The 16724-nt window shown below is 38.0% G+C and overlaps 1 protein-coding gene across 1 annotated transcript in view; it reads right to left on the reverse strand.

Annotated features, from left to right (window-relative positions):
- Window positions 1–16724, reverse strand: part of OSBPL11 (oxysterol binding protein like 11) — an 88254-nt gene that overhangs the window by 52166 nt on the left and 19364 nt on the right. Inside the window, exon 2 of the mRNA XM_025990221.2 lies at window positions 6281–6349. Within this exon, the coding sequence (XP_025846006.1) occupies window positions 6281–6349 (69 nt within the window). The remainder of the gene's footprint in view (window positions 1–6280; window positions 6350–16724) is intronic.

The raw sequence follows: 16724 nt of genomic DNA on the forward strand, positions 1-16724 counted from the left end.
TGACCCCACAATGCCGGCCCCATGATCTTAAACTTCCAAGCTCCAGAACTATGAGAAAGGTTTATAAGCCACTTAGTCTGTAGTATTTTGCTATAGCAGCCCTAATGGAATAAGAAATGAGTCTACTACAAAAAAATTCATCTAATAAACAGAAAAATAAACAGAAGGGGTGGGTTAGTAAGAAAGCTATCTCATCAGTATACTGAAAACCACTGAGTTGTACACTTCAAGTGGGCAAACTGTATGGAATGTGCAGTATATTTCAGTAAAACTGTTAACAAAAAGAACAAACAAAAATAGAAGGAAAGCAAGAAAGAAATCTCTTTCCACCATTCTAAATTTTAAGTACATTACAAAAAGGAAAAGGAAAATGACCGGTTTCTTCTTGTAAAAGTAATCAAAGAAAATTGAATCAATAGAAAACTATGTATGATGACAGATGCTAAAATTGTGGTGACCACTTCACAATATATACAGATATCAAATCTCTTACTCTGTTCCCCTTCTGAGAGTTTCTCGGTATTATTCAGTTTTAGATGAATGACAGTTGTTGGGTGTTGGGGGAGAAAGTTAACCTATCTTCCTTTAAGAAAGAGAACAAAATATAGTGCTAAACCCAAAGTGACATAAAAATTTTAAAAATTAATATTCTGGGGGCACCTGGATAAGTGGCTCAGTCATTTAAGCACTTGGACTCTTGATTTTGGCTTGGGTCATGATTTCGGGGTTGTGAGGTCAAACCTCATGAAAGGTTCTGCAGGGATTTAGCTGGAGATTCTCTCTCCCTTTGTCCCTCCTCCCGCTCACTCTTTCTCTAAAATAAATATATAAAATCTTTTTTAAAAGTTGATATTCTGGGGAACGCCTGGGTGGCTCAGCAGTTGAGCACCTGCCTTCAGCCCATGGTGTGACCCTGGGGTTCCAGGATCAAGTCCCACATTGGGCTCCCTGTGAGGAGCCTGCTTCTCTCTCTGCCTATGTTTCTGCCTCTCTCTCTCTCTCATGAATAAATAAATAAAATCTTTAAAAAAATTGATATTCTGTATGTCATCTGAATGTATAAGCCTTCAAAAACTTTCAAAAACCTGAAGTGAAAAACAACATGAAAAGACTCCCTTGACTTTACTTCTTTTTTTTTTTTTTAATAAAAGATGGGAACCCTGGAGAACTGCCCTTTTTACTTCAATAGGGATGATTTCCTTCTAAGTTTTCATACCCAGCTTTGACCTGTCAAACAATCTCCAACTTCCTGTATATCACTTTTATTTGGATTACCTGATGTACTTTCAACTAAACACAAACCAAACTGCCTTCTCTGTTAAACGATCACATTTTTATCAGTGCTTCACCTATTCTTTTAAATCTTTTTTTAATAAATTATGTCCCATTTTCAAATTGTTTAAGGGAGGAAAGCAAATTCAGCTCCTGTTATTTTGTTGTGGCCAAAAGTAGAAATGTCCAAATGATATGTGAATTAGAAGCAGGATGATGATAATGTAAAAATATAGCCTTTGGAGTCAGAACTGGCTAGATTCAATTTCCAGTATTATTATTTTTTAAACCAACAGTGAGATACCACTTCGTACCTATTAGGCTATTATTTAAAAAAAAAAAAAAAAAGAAAATAACAAGAGTTGGTGAGGATATGGAGAAGTTAGAACACTTGCATACTGCTGGTAAGAATGCAAAATTATTTAGCTGCTATGGAAAACAGTACGGAAATTCCCCCCAAAATTAAACATAGGATTACCATATGATCCAGTTAATTCCACTTCTGGGTATATACACAAAAGACAGGAAAGTTAAGACTTGAACAAATAATTGTACAGCAGTATTCATAGCATTATTCACAACAGCCAAAAGGTGAAGCAACCCAAGCATCCACTAACAGATGAATAGATAAAGAATATGTGGTACACACATGCAATAGAATATTAAAATCTTTAAAAAAAAAAAAGAGAGAGAGTATTATTCAGTCTGAACAAGGAAGGAAATTCTGACACATGCTACAACATGGGATGGACCCTGAAGATGCTATGCTCAGTGAAATAAGCCAGGCACAAAATAAGTATTGTATGATTTCACTTATATGAGGTACCTAGAGGAGTTAAAGCACAGAGAAAGTAGAATAGTGATTGCCAAGGGAGAGGAGAAATAGGGAATTATTATTTAATGGACACAATTTCAGTTTGAAAAGATGCAAAATGTGCAACAGATAATGCTACAGATAATGGTGATGATTGCACAATGAATGCGTTTAATGCCACTGAAACAAACACACATATGTGGTTAAAATGAGAAACTTTATTTTGTGTATATTTTACCATTATAAAAAAAAAATAAGTTGAATCTCCCTACTTCACAACTACCAATTCTACCCTGACTTTGCTCCTTACTGACTACCTGTGTGACCTTGGACTGTTATTCAAACTCTCCAAAGTCCCAGAGAAGTTTCAGAATCCTGCATAAAATAGGCACCTAAACACAAGTTTGTTTGCTGCCTCCAAACAACTGTAAAAGCCTAATAACTACAAGTATTTTTAAAAGCCCAGGGCAGGTGAACAAGTAATTATAATCTTAATAGTAACTTTTGACTATTGTCAACACATCAGAAAGTGTTGGGGAAACTGGACAGCCACACACAAAAGAATGAAACTAAGACCACTTTCTTACACCATATACAAAAAACACAAAAATAAACTCAAAATGGATGAAATTTCTTCAAAAAAGACATAGATGGCCAACAGGCACATGAAAAGAGTACCACTAATCAGAGAAATGCACATCAAAACCGCAATGAAGTATCACTTCACACCCGTCAGAATCACTAGAATTACAAAGACCAGAAATAACACATGCTGGCAAAAATGTGGAGAAGAGGGAACACTTGTGCACTACTGATGGGAATGCAAATTGGTACAGTGACTATGAAAAACAGTATGAAGGTTAAAAATAAGAAAACAAAACTGGAGGCATCATAATTCCAGACTTCAAGTTATACTACAAAGCTATAGTAACCAAAATAGTATAGTGCTGGCCCAAAAACAGACACACAGGATCAATGAAACAGAACAGAAAATCCAGAAATCAACCCACAATTTTATGGCCAATTAATCTTCAATGGAGTAGGAAAGAATACACACACACACGTGCGCGCAAAGTATATATGAATAGAATATATATATGAATATATATCTATGAATAGAATATATATGAAAGAAAATATATATGCCAAGAATATATATTCTTTCCTCCTCCCATTTTATATATGTATATTTATATTTATTTATTTATTTATTTATTTTTAAAGATTTTATTTATTTATTCATGACAGAGAGAGAGAGAGAGAGAGAGAGAGGCAGAGACAAAGGCAGAGGGAGAAGCAGGCTCCATGCAGGGAGCCCGATGTGGGACTCGATCCCAGGCCTCCAGGATCAGGCCCTGGCTGAAGGCAGCGCTAAACCGCTGAGCCACTGGGGCTGCCCTATATTTATATTTATATATACACACACACATATAAATAATACACACACACACACACACACACACACTGGGAAAAAGACAGTCTCTTCAACAAATGGTGTTGGAGAGACTGGACAACTACATGCAAAAGAATGTTACTAGAGGGATCCCTGGGTGGCTCAGTGGGGGTTAGTGCCCGCCTTCTGCCCAGGGCGTGACCCTGGAGTCCCAGGATCGAGTCCCACATCAGGCTCCCTGCATGGAGCCTGTTTCTCCCTCTGCCGGTGTCTCTGCCTCTCTCTCTCTGTGTGTCTCTCATGAATGAATAAATAAAATCTTTAAAAAAAAAAAAAAAAGAATGCTATTGGACCACTTTCTTACATCATCTATAAAAATAAATTCAAAATGGATTAAAGATTTAAATATGAGACTTGAAACCATAGACATCGTACAAGAGCATAGGCAGTAATTTCTCTGACACTGGCCACAGCAACATTTTTCTAGATGTCTCTTGAAGCAAGGAAAATATAAACAAAAATAAATCACTGGGACCACATCAAAATAAAAACCTTCTGCACAGCCAGGTAAACTTTCAACAAAACTAAAAGCAACCTACTGAATGGGAGAAGGTATCTGCAAATGATATATCTAATGAAAGTTTAGTGTCCAAAATATATAAAGAACTGATACAGGGGATCCCTGGGTGGCTCAGAGGTTTGGCGCCTGCCTTTGGCCCAGGGCGCGATCCTGGAGTCCCGGGATCGAATCCCGCGTCGGCCTCCCAGCATGGAGCCTGCTTCTCCCTCCTCCTGTGTCTCTGCCTCTCTCTCAATCTCTGTGTCTATCATGAATAAATAAATAAATAAATCTTTAAAAAAAAAAAAAAAAGAACTGATACAACAAGTGTTGGTGAGGATGTGGAGAAAAAGGCACTCTCTTGCATTGCTGGTGGAAATGCAAAACTGCTATAGTCACTGTGGAGAACAGTATGGAAATTCCCCAGGAAACTAAAAATAGAATTACCCTATGATCCAGTAATCAGACTACTCGGTTATTACCAGAATAAAAACACTAAATACAAAGGGATACATGCACTCCATACGCTTACTGAAGCATTTTTTACAATAACCAAATTATGGCAGCAGTCCAAGTGTCCATCAACAAATGAAGGGATAAAGAAGATGTGATACAGGGGCACCTGGGTAGCTCAGTTGATTAAGGGTCTGCCTTTGGCTCAGGTCATGATCCCAGAGTCCTGGGAAGAAGCCCCTGCACAGCAGGGAGTCAGTCTCTCTCTCTCTCTCTCTCTCTCTCCTTCCCCCCTCCCACCCCACTCATGCTGCTGTCTCTCTTTCTCTCAAATAATAATATTAAAAAAAAAAAAGAGGGCAGCCCTGGTGGCGCAGCAGTTTGGCGCCACCTGCAGACTGAGGTCCTGGAGACCTCAGGATCAAGTCCCACATCGGGCTCCCTGCATGGAGCTTGCTTCTCCCTCTCCCTGTGTCTCTGCCTCTCTCTCTCTCTCTCTCTCTCTCTGTGTGTCTATGAATAAATAAAATCTTAAAAAAAAAAAGATACAGCATACACACACACACACACACACACACACAACTTTGGAATATTATTTGGCCATCAAAAAGAATGAAATCTTGGCATTAGCAACAACATGGAAGGAACTAGAGAGTATAATGCTAAGTCGGTCAGAAAAAGAAAAATACCTTATGACTTCATTCAAACAAAATAAAACAAAAAAGAGAGAGACAAACCAAGAAACAGACTCTTAACTATAGAGAACAAACTATAGTTACCAGAGGAGAGGTGGGTGTAAGGGTGGGTAAAATTGGAAAAAATTAAAATTAAAATTAAATAAAAATAGAACTACCATATGATCCAAAAATTCCACTTCTAGGTTTCTATCTGAAAAAAATTAAAACACTAATTTGAAAAGACGCATGTACCCTATATAGGGTCATTGCAGCATTTACAATAGCCAAGATATGGAAGCAACCTAAATATACATATTTATAACTTTTTAAAAATTTATCTAAATTCGACTTAATTCACATATACTATACTATTAGTTTCAGAGGTAGCTAAACGTTTCTTGATGAACGGATAAAGAAGATGTGGTATAGATATAGATAAATGCATATACACACAATGGGTATTACTAAGCCATAAAAAAAGAATGAGATCTTGCCATTGGTGACTACATGGATGAATTTAGAGGGTATTATGTTAGCTGAAATAAGTCAGACAGAAAAATAAATACTGTGACTTCATTTATGTGTAGAATCTAAAAAATAAAACCAACACATAAAGAGAAACAGACTCATCATCGATACAGAGAAAAAATTGATGGTTGTCAGAGGAAATGAGGGATGGGAGGATAAACAATATAGATAAAGAGGACTAAGAGGTATAATCTTCCAATTATAAAATAAGACAAAAGGATATGGCATAGGGAATATAATCAGTAATACTATAACAACTTGGTATGGTGACAGATGGTAACTGGACTCACTGAAGTGACCATTTTATAACATACATAAATATCAAATCACTGTGTTATACACCTAAAACTGTATGTCAATTATTCTTTAATTAAAAAAAATATTAACTTCTGAGGCATTTGGAGGATGCCATCTGAACAGACTGCAATTCTTCTCATCCTCTAAAAAGGAGAATTCATCAGACTCTAAGTAACTGTATATCATTCTTCCTATCCATGTTTGTACAGAAGTAATACCAGAATATAAAATTATCAGCCGTATTTCTGGTCTCTTAGGAGAGGAATGTGACATAGATCATCACTTACCTGTACTGCCACCCAGTGACAAGGTTGGTGTACTTCATTAGGTAGCCATATACATTTTCCATGTGATCACTGAAAAAGATCAGAATGCACCGGTCAATGGAAATTAGAAATATCAGGAAATTAACTCAACAGTTTTAAAAATAGCTGTAGACACATGTGTTCTAAAAATGCCTTAAACTTTCTTCATAAGTAAAATTTATAGGTTAACAAAGAGGTATTTAATCCTCCAAACTTGCTATCCATAGGTCTTTATTCTACCAGAGTTCTTCAGAACAAGTATAAACTCCTGTAAGTTATACACAATATTTCAAATATAAAATCATTATATAAATATAAAACTACATAAATATAAAATGTACTACAATTATAAATAAAAATATTTTATAATTCAATACTAAAGAAATAAAAGTTTTATGGTTCTAAAAAGCCAGAAAAGGTCTCTAAATTGAATAGTGCCTCCTCACTCTGGTGGGACACACAAGAGGTCATTCTGTTCTGTTTCTGATTCCTTGGGCTTCCAAATAAAGGTCCTGTTTTTGATGAGATTTAAGTTTTGCCACCGGAAAGATTTTGAGGCCTGTATCATTTGCCTCTATTACAGTTGAGTTTCTTTACCTCCTACTCCCCTTTTTTTACTTACTACACGTAGGTTCTACTATAGTAGGTCATAGAAAATGCAACGGCTCATTGATATCTCTTTTCCAATATTTTAAGGTTCCTTATACTTATGAAAAGATCTAAAGTTAGACCTACACTGACATCTTGTTGATATATTCATTTTTCAATTTTATAATTTACTTTAGAATTCCTTTAAAACTCATCTAAAGTTTTCACTTTACACTATAAAATGCAGTGGATAGTTACCATTAATTTTCTTTGCTATCCCTAAGTCACAGAACATACTTGGCAAAATTTCAGCTGAACAGCATGAAGGAAACCAAGTGTACAATAACTGGCAACCTTTAAAACATGGATGTTAAAGGCAAAGAGCAAGGAAGAGCTAACACCACTAATAGAACAAAGTTCAAAACAGATTCAGATTATCTCAATGACAAAATGGGCTCAAGGTAACAATTCTGTCAGGAAAATGAAATGACCTGATTATAAGACTAGCAGTTATTACTAGGGAGAGGGGAAGGGGGATACCTTAGGAATAAACTGTGTCAAGTGTCTTTCTCGTATCATTTCTTCCAAGTACTTGAAAATAAAAGATCAAATCTAAACATAAAGAATTGATCCTTGGGCAGTCCCGGTGGTGCTGCGGTTTAGCGCCGCCTGCAGCCCAGGGCATGATCCTGGGGACCCGGGATCGAGTCCCACGTCGGGCTCTCTGCATGGTGCCTGCTTCTCCCTCTGCCTGTGTGTCTGCCTCTCTCTCGCTCTCACTCTCAATGTGTGTCTCTATGAATAAATAAATAAAATATTTTTTTTTAAAAGTCACATGTTCTACCAACTGAGCCATCCAGGCACCCCTAAGATAAACTTTCATTAAAGTATCACATATTAAAAAAAAAAAAAAAGAATTGATCCCTTAACTACGTTATTTTTTTTTCTGTATCTTTCATTCTAAAACTAGCAAGCAATACTGTTTATTAAGTGAAACTACAAGCCCTTTGGGTTTCATAAGGCCACTAATATTTTTCTTTTTTTTTTTCTAAAGATTTTATTTATTTATTCATGAGAGACACGGGCAGAGGGAGAATCAGGCTCCACGCAGGAGGCCGACGTGGGACTTGATCCCTGGACTCCAGGATTACTTCTTGGAACGAACGCAGGCACCAAACCTCTGGGCCACCCAGGCGTCCCATTTAAAGTCACTAATCTCAAGACAACGGCTGCCCACTTCGAAAATGCCAACTCCAACTTCTGATAGTTATATATTATGTCATGTTAAAACTGACTGTACCAGTTGAGTTCTCATTTCAGTATTTTCTAAAGCCCACCTCTAGAGGAAAGAATTCTTCTCTGGAAACCCAGCCCCTTGGGTTTTTGCTAGAGTTCCTCTAGGAGCAGCCCCAGGTCACAGTAAAGCTATTTCTTTCAGTTCTACTGGTACTTAAAAAAGCACGAATATATTCTTCTTGTCTAGCTCCCACATCTTTCCCAGGCTTCAGTACAGTAATGCTGTGTGTTCAATTTTTAAATGTTAATGTTTTGTTGATGCTTATATCTAAAGAGTTAACTTTCTCACAGAAATTACAAGGGCAATACTGATATGCCTTATTTGACCATAAAGTAAAGGCAGCCCCAAAAGAACTAGAAATTCACATGCAATTAATTATAAACTGTTGTCCTGCATTTACTTCATAAAACAGACATCTAAGACTAAAAAGAATCAACTTAAGGAACATCTTATTCTTTGAAACAGCTGGTTGGCACTGTCCTGCTTTCTGTCATACTTCCCTTTCCGCAGTCAGTACAACCAGCAGATGTGGAACAACTGTACCATCTGGTGGTCAGTATAAAGAGTTGTGTGAGCAAACATCTTTTGTTCACTATTCCGTTTCTCCTCTCCCTCCTTATAACTGATTCCTCATATATTACCTCTAACCCTCATGCATTGCTCCCATTTAAAATGTGTGAATCTGGGACACCCGGGTGGCTCAGTGGCTAAGTGTCTGTCTTTGGCTCAGGGTGTGATCCCCGAGTCATGGGATGGAGTCCTGCAAGGGGCTCCTTGCTGGGAGCCTGCTTCTCCCTCTGTCTGTGTCTCTGCCTTTCTCTCTGTGTGTCCATCATGAATAAATAAATAAAATCTAAAAACTAAAAAAAAAATTTTTTTAAATAAATAAAAAATAAAATATGTGAATCTAAGAAAGGTAAGATGGCAGGAGTAAGGTCACCCCAAGCTTGTCTCCTCCCCCCAACACAGCTAGATAAATATCAAATCTTTCTGAACACCCAAGAAATTGATCAGAAGTCTTAAAGAATAAAGCTGCACTTCTACAAACAAGAAAAATAAGGGAGGGAGTTTGTCAGAGAAAAGAGCCATGGGCACCGCCTAGTGGAGGGAGCCCTGACAGTGGTGGGGAGCAGTGAGAGAAGAGGAAGAGAAAGAAAGCGCCTCCTGGAAAAGGAAGAAAAAAAAAAAAAGTAAAAACACGTGCTGAGAATTGCACAAGAAAACTATTCTCCAAAACCACTGATAGTGAAAAAGGAGAAGTTTACAATACTGCCAGCTTTCTATAAACACTGATGCACATTTCAAAGTTTCAGGGGTCTAAGACATTGCCCGGTTTGCCCCTAAGGAACTGAGTGGCGCTGCAGTGGGAAAACAGTGCTGAGCCCCAGCAGCAGGCAGCCTGAGGATCCCCAGGGTCACATGGGAAGAAGTGGTAATCCTGCCTGGAGTACATTTGGTAAAGGTGACAAGGTGTCTCCACAGGCAAAGAACCCTACAGGCACCATCAAGGTGTCTGACTCACTAGTACAAGAGCAAAGACTCAAACTGAGGGCTGCAGAGCCTGGCACTAGCTGTATGTCCCGATCTACCATAAACTGAACTGCTGGGAAACTGTACAGCTATCTCTTGCAACAAGCTGACACTGGCCACAATGCAGGGAGATCCTCCCCCAGAGGATCAGTGTGGGTCTGTGCCCCGAGGGTCTCTGAAGGGTGGGGCTTTGTTTTGTTTTGGAGGGTGGGTTTTTGTTTTTGTTTTTTTTTTTAATTTTTTTTTAATTTTTATTTACTTTTGATAGTCACAGAGAGAGAGAGAGAGAGAGAGAGAGAGAGAGAGGCAGAGACACAGGCAGAGGGAGAAGCAGGCTCCATGCACCGGGAGCCTGATGTGGGATTCGATCCCGGGTCTCCAGGATCGCGCCCTAGGCCAAAGGCAGGCGCCAAACCGCTGCGCCACCCAGGGATCCCTGGAGGGTGGGTTTTTGAAACAGCCACGCCTGAGATAAAACACAGGAGTGCTGAGCCGTTTGGCAGGAAGACAGCTAGTATACAGGGTGAAGGCAGGAATCTGAGGGAAACCAGTAACACAGTCAGGGTCACTGTTTGGGCATCTGTGAGGGCATACTGAAGAGAAGGGGTGGCAGGCATTCCCCGGCTCTGAAAGAGGAGAGAACAGGTTAAAGTCATTTTCCTCCTCCCCTTCCCCCACCAGCTTGATCCGTCTCAGTGAGCTGAACAGCATCACCGAGTGGAGAACTGAACCACTACACCAAACCCTGGCCCCCTCTGTCCTACAGGAGCATCTCCACTACGGCAATTCCACTTGAGAATCAGAGCAGCAGGCCCCTCCACCAGAAGACCAGCACAAACACCCCTCACAAACCAAGTCTACTGATCACAGAGTGCTGCAAAGCTTCAGTGTTAAGGCAAACAGGATCTAGCATCCTTTGGGTTTTGTTTCTTGTTTTTGTTTTGCTTTATAGATACAGGAATAGCATTTTTTAAATTTTATACACATATTTTTAAATTTTTAATCTTTTTGTTTTCTTTCTTTCTTTCTTTCTTTCTTTCTTTCTTTCTTTCTTCTTTCTTTCTTTCTACCTTTTTATTTTTTTAAAATATTTTATTTATTCACGAGAGACACAAGACAGGCAGAGACCTAGGCAGAGGGAGAACAGGCTCCCTGTGGGGAGCCGGATGCGGGACTCGATCCCAGGATCCTGGGATCACAACCTGAGCCGAAGACAGACGCCCAACCACTGAGCCACCCAGGCATCCCTCTTTCTACCTTTTTATTTTTTTTATTTTTTTTATTTTTTTTCTTTCTACCTTTTTAAAAAAAGATTTATTATTTATTAGGGAGAGAGAGAGAGAGAGAGAGAGAGAGCATGAACAGGGAGGGGCAGAGGGAGAACGAAAGAGAATCCTCACATAGATTCTCTGCTGAGCACGGAGCATGATGCTCGGCTCCATCCCAGGACCCTGACTGAGATCATGACCTGAGCTGAAATCAAGAGTTGTCCATTCAATCAACTAAGCCATCTTTTTTCTTTTTTTCTTTTTTTTTATTTTTATTTTTTATTTTTTTTGCCATCTTTTTTCTATCAAGCTTCTCATAACAAGTAGATCAAAACATATCTAGGACCTAGGTTCCTTTATTACTCAATTTTTATTTTTATTTTCCTTTTTCTTCTCTCTCCAAAATGACAACACAGAGGAATTCACCTCAAAAGAACATGAAGAAATGATAACCAGAGATTTATCAATGTAGACATAAGATGTCTGGACTAGAATTTAAAACAACAATTATACAGGTACTAGCTGAGTTTCAAAAAAACATAAAAGACACTACAGAATCCCTTACGGTAGAGATAGAAGAACTAAAATCTAGTCGGGCCAAAATTAAAAATGCTGTAATTGAGATGCAATCCTAAATGGAGGCTATAAAAATTAGGATGGATGAAGCAGAGGAGCAAATCAGTGATATAGAAGATAAAATTATGGGGAAAAAATGAAGCTGAAAAGAAGAGGGAAAGAAAGGTAATGGACTTCAAAGGTAAAATTAGGGAACTCAGTGACTTATTAAAGTGTAATAACATTTATATCATAGGAATTCCAGAAGATGGAGAGAAATGGGGGCAGAAGGTATATTCGGATAAATTATAATTGAAAACTTTCCTAAATCTGGGGAAGGACACAGACATCAAAATCCAGGAAGCACAGAGAACTCCCATTAAATTCAACAAAAGTTTATTGCCAAGGCATATCATAGTCAAATTTACAAAATACACAGACAAGCAAAGAATCCTGAAAGCAGCAAGGGAAATAGTCTTTAACCTACAAGAGAAGACAGATCAGTTTGCAGCATGTCTGTCCACAGAAATGTGACAGGTCAGAAGAGAGTGGAAGGAAATAGCGGGCTAACTGGGAAAAATATGCAGCCAAGAATTCTTCATCCAGCAAGGCTATCATTCAGAAGAGAAAGGTCAGGGACAAAGACTTTCCCAAGCAAACAAAACTAAAGGAGTTTGTGACCACTAAACCAGCCCTGCAAGAAATATTAAGGGAGGACTCTGTGAGTGGGAAAAAATGAGGGGTCTATCATTCAAGAAGATCTAGCAATTATAAATATTTATGCCCCCCATGTGGAAGCAGCCAACAGTATAAATCAATTAATATTAAACATAAAAAAACTTCATTGATAACAAAACAATAGTAGGGGACTTCAACATCCCAGTTACAAGAACGGACAGATCATCAAAGTATAAAATTAACAAGGAAGCAAAGGCTTTGAAAGACATACTGGACCAGATGGCCTTAACAGATATATTCAGAACATCTCATCCTAAAGCAGGAAGATACATATTCTTTTCAAGTGCATATGGAACATTCTCCAGAAGAGATCACATACCAGGTCACAAACCAGCCTTCAACAAATAAAAAAGATCAAGATCATACCATGCATATTTTCAGACCACAACACTAAGAAACATGAAGTCAAACACAAGAAAAAAGTTGGAAAGACTTCAAATACATGGAAGTTAAAGAACATGCTACAAAAGAATGACTGAGTTAACCAGGAAATCAAAGAAGAAATTTTAAGAAATATATGGAAGCAAATGAAAATGAAAACACAACAGTCTAAAACCTTTCGGATGCAGCAAAGGCAGTCCTAAGAGGAAACTATATTGCAATACTGGTCTACCTCAAGAAGCAAGAAATGTCTCAAATACACAGCCTTTCCTTACATCTAAAGGAAATAGAAATGGAACAGCAAATAAAGCCTAAAGCCAGCAGAAGAAGAGAAATAAAAAATAGAGCAGAAATCAACGATAAAGAAACAAAAAAACCCACAGTAGAATAGATCAATGAAACCAATCACTGGTTCTTTGAAACAACTAATAAAATTAACAAATTCCCACCCAGACTTACCAAAAACAAAAGAGGACTCAAACAGATAAAATCATGAATGAAAGAGGAGAGATCAAAACCAACACCACAGAACTACAATTGTAAGAGAATATTATGAAAAATTATACGCCAACAAACTGGGCAATCTGGAAAAAATGGTTGAATTCCTAGAAACTTACCAACTATCAAAACTGAAATAGGAAAAAAGAGAAAATTTGAACATACTCATAACCAGCAAAGAAATCAAATTAGCAATCAAAAATCTCCCAAAGAAACATACATCCTAGGCTGGATGGCTTCCCAGGGGAATTCTGACAGACATTTAAAGAATTGCTAGAACTAATACATGAATTCAGCAAAGTTGCAGGATATAAAATCAATGCGCAGAAATCTGTTGCATTTCTGTACATCAGTAATGAAGCAGCAGAAAAAAAAAAATCAAGGAATCAATCCCATTTGCAATTGCACCAAAAACAGTAAGATACCTAGGAATAAACCTAACTAAAGAGATAAAAGATCTGTTCTCTGAAAACTATAGAACACTTATGAAAGAAATTGAAGAGGATACAAAGAAATGGAAAAGCATTCCACGCTCATGGATTGGAAGAACAAACATTGTTAAAATGTCTAAACTACACAAAGCAGTCCACACATTTAATGCAATCCCTATCAAAATACCACTAACATTTTTCACAGAGCTAGAACAAAGAATCCTAAAATTTGTATAGAACCACAAAGGACCCTAAATAGTCAAAGCAATCCTGAAAAAGAAAAACAAAACCAGGGGGATCACGATTCCAGATTTCAAGCTGTTATTACAAAGCTGTAGTCACCAAGACAGTATGGTACTAGCACAAAACAGACACATAGATCAACGGAACAGATTAAGAGAACCTAGAAATGGACCCAAACTATATGGTCAACTAATCTTTGACAAAGCAGGAAAGAATATCCAATGGAAAAAGGACAGTCTCTTCAAATGGTGTTGGGAAAACTGAATAGCAACATACAGAAGAATGAAACTGGACCACTTTCATACACAAAAACAATTTCAAAATGGATGAAAGATCTAAATACGAGATAAGAAACCATCAAAATCCTAGAAGAGAACACGGGCAGCAACCTCTGTGACATTGGCCATAACAACTTCTTACTAGATACATTGCTGGAGGTTTAAGGAAAACAAAAGCAAAAATTAACTATTGGGACTTGAGATAAAAAAATTTCTGCAGGATACAGAAAACAATCAACAAAGCTAAAAGACAACCTACAGAATGGGAGAAGATACCTGCAAATGACATATGTGATACAGGGTTAGTATCCAAAATCTATAAGGAACTTATCAAACTCAACACCCAAAAAAACAAATAGTCCAGTTAAGAAAACGGGCTAAAGACATAAACACTTTTCTAAAGAAGACATAGAGATGGCTTAGACACATGAAAAGATACATCACTTATAATCAGGGAAATACAAGTCAAAACCATGAGATACTACCTCACACCTGTCAGAATAGCTACAATGAACAATACAAGAAATAACAGGTTTTGGTGAGGATGCAGAGAAAGGGGAACTCTCGTGCACTGTTGGTGGGAATGCAAACTGGTGCAGACACTCTAGAGAAGAGTATGGAGGTTCCTCAAAAAGTAAAAAAATAAAATTACTTTATGATCCAGCAATTACACTACTAGATATTTACCCAAAGGATTAAAGAATAGATTTGCACCCCTATGTTTATAGCAACATTATCAACAATAGCCAAAATATGGAGACAGCCCAAATGTCCATCAACTGACACTGATAAATGGATACAAAAGATTTAGTATATATACACAATGGAATATTACTTGGTCATCAGAAAAAATGTTATCTTGCCATTTACAAAAATGTGGATGGAGCTAGAGCATATTATGCTAAGTTAAATAAGTCCATCAAAGAAAGACAAATAACACATGATCTCACTCATCTGTGAATTTTTTTTTAAAGATTTTATTGATTTATTCATGAGAGACATAGAGAGGCAGAGACACAGGCCGAGGAAGAAGCAGACTCCCTGCAGGGAGCCTGATGTGGGACTCTCGATCCTGGGACCCCAGGATCATGCCCTGGGCCAAAGGCAGATGCTTAACCAATGAAACCCAGATGCCCCTCATGAGGGGAATTTAAGGAGGAAAACAGATAAAACATATGGGAAGGAGAAAAAAGAGAGAGGGAAACAAACCAGAAGACACTTCAACGGTTGAAAATAAACTGAGGGCTGATGGAGGGAGGGAGGTAGATGGGTGATGGATGCTGTAATGAGCATTGGGTGTTGTATGTAAGTGATGAATGACTCAATTCTACCCCAGAAATAAATATTGCACTATATGTTAACTAAGTAAAATTTAAATTAAAAAAAGGGGGTGCCTGGGTGGTTCAGTTGGTTAATTGTCTGCCTTCAGTTCAGATCATGATCCCAGAGTCCTGCAATCACGCCCCACAGGGAGCCTGCTTCTCCCTCTCCCTCTAAAGTTCCCCCTGCTTGTGCTCTCTTGCTCGGTCTCAAATGAATGAATGAATGAATGAATGAATGAATGAATGAATGAATGAATAAGGGGCACCTGGGTGGCTCAGTCAGTTAAGCATCTTAGTTTCAGCTCAGGTCATGATTTCACAGTTGTGAAATTGAGCCCCACAGGAGGCTTCACACTCAGCATGGAGTCTGCTTGAGATTCTTTCCCTCTTTCTCTCTCTCCCCCTCTGCCCCACCCCTCATTCATGCACGCTCTAAAATAAATAAATTAAATCTTTAAACAAATAAAATGTGTGATGTTTTACAAGATATTTTTAATGTATCTGTTAACATGAATAAAAACTAGTTCAAGTGGGAACACATATGTCTGATCATATTACTATTTTGTGTTCTTTGAAGTAGAAATGATGGTCCCAAAGACTAATACACTGAAAAACAAGCTGTGAAAAGGTTAATTTCTTTTTCAGTCCTTCAGGAACCATACCACTGAACAAACTGGGTATATTCTGATCTTCTAAACATGTCAGCATTCCATTTCAATTAGTACTAGAGGCTGATAGTCTATAAAAACAACTGATTGGGATCCCTGGGTGGTGCAGCAGTTTGGCGCCTGCCTTTGGCCCAGGGCGCGATCCTGGAGACCCGGGATCGAATCCCACGTCGGGCTCCCGGTGCATGGAGCCTGCTTCTCCCTCTGCCTGTGTCTCTGCCTCTCTCTCTCTCTCTCTGTGTGACTATCATAAATAAATAAAAATTTTTTTAAAAAACTGATTAACTGAACTATGCCAAGTGGCATTATTGTATTTAATGTGAGTCCCATCTTCTCTGAAATAACTCGATAATGATTATTTCAATTCCTAAGTCTTCATTACTATAATACACTTATTTCTTCCCCCTTCTTGATCGTACATAAAAAGCTTTTAGAATTAAGCGACTTTCTGAAATCCTCATTTCAGTTCAGCACAATTACTCAGTACCTTCTAAATGTCATGCATTCTGAAAATCCACTGAAAAGGATGGGAAAATAAAGAAGACAATTTCTCTCCATCCCCAAAACATAATCTAATCTAAGAGAAATATATCTCCTTGAAGAAAAAGACAATGACAAGATCTCCTATT

Source organism: Vulpes vulpes, chromosome 1 (genome assembly GCF_048418805.1).
Source record: "Vulpes vulpes isolate BD-2025 chromosome 1, VulVul3, whole genome shotgun sequence".
Lineage (NCBI taxonomy): Eukaryota > Metazoa > Chordata > Mammalia > Carnivora > Canidae > Vulpes > Vulpes vulpes.